The 6,824-nt window shown below is 31.8% G+C and overlaps 1 protein-coding gene across 2 annotated transcripts; it reads left to right on the forward strand.

The window, feature by feature from the left end:
* The first annotated feature begins 265 nt into the window (after positions 1-265).
* Positions 266-6,563, forward strand: LOC137828573 (lipid phosphate phosphatase 2). Of its 2 annotated transcripts, none has more exons than XM_068635200.2 (9): positions 266-417; positions 677-768; positions 1,466-1,690; positions 1,929-2,016; positions 2,330-2,439; positions 4,386-4,476; positions 4,782-4,970; positions 5,104-5,163; positions 6,144-6,563. In XM_068635200.2, exons 2-9 carry the CDS (start codon positions 712-714, stop codon positions 6,335-6,337), a joined length of 1,014 nt encoding a protein of 337 aa, XP_068491301.1. In that variant the 5' UTR covers positions 266-417; positions 677-711; the 3' UTR covers positions 6,338-6,563. The 2 variants fall into 2 exon arrangements, with proteins under 2 accessions (XP_068491301.1, XP_068491300.1); XM_068635199.2 differs by having other exon boundaries at positions 392-524.
* Positions 6,564-6,824: the final 261 nt, after the last annotated feature.

Here is a 6,824-nt window from a genome sequence, read left to right on the forward strand (position 1 = left end):
TTAGATTCAAATTTAGGTTACTTTAATTTATCTACTTATAATCGATTTCTCTTCAACCTATGGCTATTTATTTATTATTGATAACATCAATTCACTAGTTGTTTCTTTTTTGAAATTTTAGATGACAACTTTCCACAGCAATTTATTATAACTACAACCATACCATGTTCCATTATTTGATTCATCCGTTGAATTCGGTTAACAAAATATAATGTAAAACAACGACGTGAGCGATTATTTAACATGAAATAATTGAAAATCCATCTGGAACAACCTTGTTATTCACAAAATAATCTTTAATTAAAAATTGCATTTCTTTAGGAAAAAGAAGAGGAGTTGGTTACTTGGGATCTAGAAATTGGATTAAACACGAACCGCTCCATAACACCACGCGCCAATTCATTTCATTTCAAAGCGGTGAGTTATTCTGCTTCGAAAGTTTTGTACTTCACACTATCTCAAAAAAACTGCAAAGAAATTCTCTTTTTTTTTCCTCAGTGAAAAAAATTTGTGACTTTTCAAAGGTAACAGACAGAAGTAGTTGATGTTTCCCCACTTACACTCCAACTCGTTTCCTCGTAATTTATTCATAATTTTCTATTCTTCATTTCTCTGTTCGGGATAAGACTTTTCATTCTCACCCTCTCATTTGTGTGCGTGATGACGATGATCACAGTTTAGTCGCTGCTGCGCTCTCGTAAATTCTCTACTATGGCGTCGCCGTCGCAGGGTTTCTTTTCTTTCCGGACATTTTGGGCATCATTTCAGGTTGTTAATTCTCGTACTCTTTCCGTTTTCTGTTTTGTTTCCTTTTCTTCTATGCAGTGGTTGTGGCACTGTTTAATTTTGTTACTTTTCATCCCCGAATTTCTCAAAACAAAAAACGCATTGGTAAACCAGTGAAATGGAATGAGATGAGACTGAGAGAGGATACACAATTACTATGTGCACAGAAAATATAAAATCAATTTTGTTTTTGGTCAAATTTTCAAAATTCTTCCTCTGGCACTGTAGCATTCCATTTTTGTCGCAACTCTGGTGGCATTTTGTGTTGCATTACTCATTTTCAAAAGATTAATACGTTCAGGAAATCATTCGTTTGTTTGTGAAAGCCTTTGGCAAATTAGTTTTATTCAAGGTCTATGCTGGCTTCAAAAACCTTGATTATGTAACTGAGTTTCGATTTCAAAAAACATTGAAGTTGTTGTGTTGATTATGACTGTGAACCATGATTTTGCCAGCAAGATTTGTGTCCTCTCTGTTTGGGTGTATATGGTAAATCTGAAAAAACCAATCATGTGATGTGGTGGAAAATGAAAATGCTTCCAACTGATAATAATTATGTACTGCCTTGTCGACTAGGTAGTTTATATGCATGTGCAGTGGCAATAATTTCTTGCGCAACTTTACACTCTCAATTTAGTTAGATGTTTAATTTCATGATTGTTCATTATGTCGGGGGCAGGGAGGGATGAGGCTGCAGGTTGATCCCTCGGCTCACACTATCAAGTCCCATGGAGCCGCACTTGCAAGAAACCACGTTCGTGATTGGCTTATTTTGTTGCTTCTCATAGGGATTGAGGTTGTCCTTTTTGTCATCAGTCCATTTTATCGCTTTGTGGGAAGAGATATGATGGAAGACCTTAAATATCCTATGAAAGAAAACACGGTTCCCGTTTGGGCTGTTCCTGTAAGTGTTTTCTTATTCTTTTACTGCATAATAGATTGAAGTTGAAGTTCAGTAGGTTGCTTCCTAGTCTATGGGGATCTTTTTGTTTGCCTTTGGGTTCATTTTTAATTGTTTGGGTACAAAAGATGTACTTCTTTTCATGTCGTGTTTTTGGGAAATTTGCTTCCTACACGTCTTCCTTAGTTTTATCTGATGCTAGTAATTTTAACTAATTAATTGCTCTTCTTCTAATGACCAGTTATATGCGGTTCTGTTGCCAATGGCCGTTTTCCTTCTCTTTTATATGCGCAGGAGAGATGTATACGATTTACACCATAGTGTTCTAGGTAATAAACCTATTGCTTTTGGCATGCATCGAAGAGTTATTTTATTTAATGTGATGGTTCATTTTCCTTTGATTTAATCTTTGAAATAACTCATTCAATAAAGAAAATTAAATTGTATAAAGTTGATTTTAAGGAAGAAAAGGAAAAAGTTTAGAGTTTTATGTAATTTTAAATGAATATATTATTAAATAACTAAATAAAGGGTTGGAATAAAGGCATTTGATAAAGATATATAGATTTTGGTAATTTTGTTGAAGGCATGTGCGTGTTAGTTGAAAGATTGGTGAATCGGTGTTCATGTGGTTGATTACAGGCTTGTTATTTGCTGTTCTGATCACTGGGGTCTTAACCGACGCAATAAAAAATGCAGTTGGCCGGCCTCGGCCAGATTTCTTTTGGCGTTGCTTCCCCGACGGAGTGGAGGTACGCAACTGCTATAATTTATGTCACTGTAACTGCCACTATGAATCTTCCGCTGCTTGTTACCATGTTAATTATGTGTTGTTTTCTTAAAACCTAGTCCTACTAAACGGTTCGGAATCTACTCTAATGGAAAATTGCGATGTAAATATATTAATAACATTAAAATACCATATTCTCTTTATATAAAATATATAAAAATATATTATAATTTAATTGTTGGAAAAGAAAAAAATCCTAGTTAACATTTTTGTGTCGTCGTGGAGTATGTTTCTAATCAAATTACTTATTTTACTACTATCTTTTCTATAGGCTTTTCATTTGATGGGCTCAATGTTGAAAAATAGTATATTATTATAGATTTTCTATTGATTCATAAAGGAATCGATTATCTTAATAAAAAGTTTTATACTAGTATATCTTTGCCTCGTTGACTGGGTTCTATATTGGTTTACTATTGAAACATTCCTGTGTTGCTACTTAAAATAAATGGTTGTATATCCAATATTTGAGAACAGACTCATAATAAATCCAATCACTCAAGTTGTAATATTCTAACACTTTAAGAACAAGTCAATGTTTTCTAAAGTAACTCAAAAATATGTGTTTGTTTTTGTGTCAAGTATCTCTAATAAAAAAAATACTAAAAATAGAAGTGTTATTGAAGAGAATTACTTATAAATTTATCTTCTTTGTTCCTTTTATCCTTTAGTTTTGTTTCATTCGAATAATCTTTCTTTCACTATACAATTTTTCATTCTTTCTTTCTAAATTTTTCAACTCTTATATCCCCACAAAATTTACTCATATATTCAAGATATTTTTCCTTTTTCTTACTTTTACATATTTGTTTCATTTGTGTGATTTTGTTTGATTAGTGTATTACATTTATAAATACGAAAACCTTAATTTCCTCAAATCAAGTTATTTTTAGAACACATTTAATCATTTTTACTTATTTTTAACATTTTTAATCTATTGTTTTTTTTTTTACATGAGAATGTATAAGGTTTATGCACTAATTATTTGGTATCTATTTTGATGTTTACGCAATTACAATGTATTCCTTAAATTGAAGAAAAGAAAACACATGTCATTTATAATTTCACATTTCCTTTGTTATGATTTTTATTTTTTATGTAAAATAAATGTTTAATTAATATTTAAAAAAGTAAGTATAAATATAAGTATAACCTATTAATCGATGAGAAGGTGAGTGCGACAAAATTTCATATCTATTAAATGTGAAATATGAATTTTTTACCTTGTACGAGTATAATCAAACCTGTACCTGACTCATCTCGTAGTCATCCAAAAAAAACTTTGGTAAAATAATGCAGATAATTTTTTAATTATATAATTAATTTTATTTATCTGTTATCTATAAAAAAAAATCTTCCATTTTTATCTTACTCTCCTCAAATGGAGAATATTTTTCAATATATTTAATCTCTTTCCTTTTATATTTCTCACTTTTTTTCTTCTTCTGGAGATAAGTTAAACAAACATAAAAGTTATTATTGGAGCAATGAAATCTTGTAACTTATTCTGGAACTTCTTATATAAGTAAATGTAAGCATAATTACTCATGAAATAAAGGTTTTTTGTGTGTCAACTGAAGAGATAAAAATAGAACTTATGTACCAACGTGAGACTTATGTTTAAGAATTTTGCACAGTTTGAAAACTAACAGCAGGGATTCCGTTACTTCACAGGATCGATAAGGCCTTTATGGGACGTGCATCTCTTGTTAAGAACATCCAGATTAAAAATATTCTAAATCCACTTTTGTGTCTCCTCAAATCTTCTTTGTTACACGATGCTTTTGTCTGTCATGTGGATAAAAGCTGTCAGATTCTTCTAGAAAAGTATACCTGTCATTTTATGCAGATGTGTAACTGCAGAAGAAAGCTCTCATTTAATAGTTTTCTCTTTGATTAACTTTACAGAATTATGATCAATGGGGAGGTGTGGTCTGTCATGGCAAGGAGAGTGATCTAAAAGAAGGACATAAAAGTTTCCCAAGCGGCCATACATCATGTGAGCATCAAAAACTTGGTTTTTTAGTATTTTTTTCCAATAGTGGGAGCAATGGCAAATAAATAACAATGCATTTATTTTGTAGACACAGGACGAATGTGAGCATTGAGTTATATTTCTCTTAATACTCATTAATTAGGTGAATATATATTATTATAAGCATAGTATTAGCTAAAAGCAACCTCGTTTTTAATCATAGGAAGAGTGTTTTGAAGAGTGGGAAATTGGTAAATGTTATATTCATGGGATTACTAGCTCATTTGTACTGAAAATGGTTTATTTGTCTGATAAATTTTGTTATGCAGGGTCCTTTGCAGGTTTAGGTTTTCTCTCTCTGTATCTATCGGGAAAGATTAAAGCTTTTGATCACAAAGGGCACGTAGCAAAATTATGCATTGTTTTTCTTCCTCTTCTTACTGCTTGCCTGGTTGGAATCTCTCGAGTGGATGACTATTGGCATCATTGGCAAGATGTGTTTGCAGGAGGACTTCTGGGTTTGTTTTTTTTAACTGCAAAAATGTTGTAAAAGGATTCAATATCCCAACAGAGTATTAAATATCAGAAGTCATTTTGCAAAAATTTAATAAAAATGATACTCATATATCTACTGTGTGATGTTTCTTTCAGGACTCGTTGTGGCAACCTTTTGCTATATGCAGTTCTTCCCTGCTCCTTATAGTAATGATGGTAACACCCCTATCTCATCGATTATTATCACCAGCATGAAGACAAATGTTAAGCTTTGAACCTAATTTAAACGTGGAATCTGAATCTGATTTCTGTACTTCATGTAGCTTCCTTTTTATGGCCTGATATAGCTTTTTTAACTTATTTAAAAGCCTCTTCTATAAAGACACATCTCTGTGAACAGCCTATAATAGTAGACTTATGGTATATTCAATTACAAATAGAAGAGTAAGATGGAAAATAATCAATGGAAAAGAAGAAGAAAAAATGAAGTTTTACTCTACTATTTTTAACTTTTTATTTATTTTTTCTTTAATTAAATACTTGTAATTTTTACTTGATTTTTCTCTTCTGTTCTTTTAATTTATTTCTATCTTCTCTGTAGAACAGAACATTTTAAGCCAACAAATTTCTCATTTTGTGCATCTCGAAATTTTTGACATGTAGATTTGAAATTCTAAAAACACTTTGCTATGTTAATATTTAGATAGAGATGCAAATTAATCAGTGTGGAAACCTTAGGATCGTTTTTAGAACAAGAGCAGGTTTACTGCACTAAGCCAAATTAAGTCCAGGTGGAAACTGGTTGTATGAGTGCATTATTATACATGTTTAATGATTTTTTCCCCTAAAATACTTCCTTCTCTTATTCTATGATATAAAAATAATCATTTATATCATTGTTACAATATATTCATTTCACATTCATTTCTTCTCCAAGAAGAAATTATGGGTACATGAATTAGGCATAATTCTGGGTTTGGCCACCTTTACCTAAAAATGCAGCTGATCTCGTTCACTGCTTGAGAGTAATACCAGGTGGCTGCTGCAGAAAATGTTTCATACCTATGTTTACTTACCAGCATTTCATGTGTGATGTTGTCCAAAAATTCATACACAACATAGTATTCATACATCGTAATTCGTAACATAGTACTCATTTGAGTAGCTTCTTTTTTAAGACTGTTTTATTTCTTCAGGATGGGGTTCATACGCATATTTCCGAGCAATGGAGGAATCACGAGGTAATGCAAACACGGATAACTCGCCGGTTGTGCAGGCCATGGAGGAAGGGGTTACGACGAATCAAGAACCAAGGAGAAATGGTGATACCTTTACCCCTTACCCTTTTCGTAGCCCAACCCTGGAAGCCATGGAAATGGCACAGAAGTAATCTTATAGTAGTCATCTCTCGGCTAATCTTCTTCCCCTTGCTTCCTTACTTTTGTGTATACACGGGAACATTAGATTTAGTCACTTGTGAAGCTTCTGTTGTTCATGCATTATTATTATTGGCACTGCCACTGTAAAGATGAAAAATGGCGGCTGCTTTCCGCTGAATAAGATCATGTTAATCGATGCACCTGATTTGCTATTTTGATCTGTTTTATGCAGACTAATGATGAGATGAGTCAAAATGATTAATCTGGTAAGTATTATTATTAATTTTTTATTAGTTTACTATGTTTTAAGGAAGTGTTCAGTATTCCATATTTACCACAATGAGCTTTTTTGTTTACATTAATTCATATTGTTCTTATATTTTTTATTTTCTATTTTAAATTGAATAGATTTAAAAAGAATAAAAATGATGATAAAAAATGGGTATAAGAATATAATGTCTAAGAGACATTTATTTTACATGGTTTCCTTTCATTTTA

The sequence above is a fragment of the Phaseolus vulgaris genome, chromosome 7, assembly GCF_051622355.1.
Source record: "Phaseolus vulgaris cultivar YP4 chromosome 7, ASM5162235v1, whole genome shotgun sequence".
In the NCBI taxonomy this organism is placed as follows: domain Eukaryota; kingdom Viridiplantae; phylum Streptophyta; class Magnoliopsida; order Fabales; family Fabaceae; genus Phaseolus; species Phaseolus vulgaris.

Excerpts from the sequence above, each read along its gene's own strand:
- LOC137828573 (XM_068635200.2), top strand. The coding sequence starts at position 712 with ATGGCGTCGCCGTCGCAGGGTTTCTTTTCTTTCCGGACATTTTGGGCA. Across the intron at positions 769-1,465 it reads CATTTTGGGCATCATTTCAG|GGAGGGATGAGGCTGCAGGT; the intron begins GTTGTTAATTCT and ends TGTCGGGGGCAG. Across the intron at positions 4,971-5,103 it reads GTTTGCAGGAGGACTTCTGG|GACTCGTTGTGGCAACCTTT; the intron begins GTTTGTTTTTTT and ends TGTTTCTTTCAG.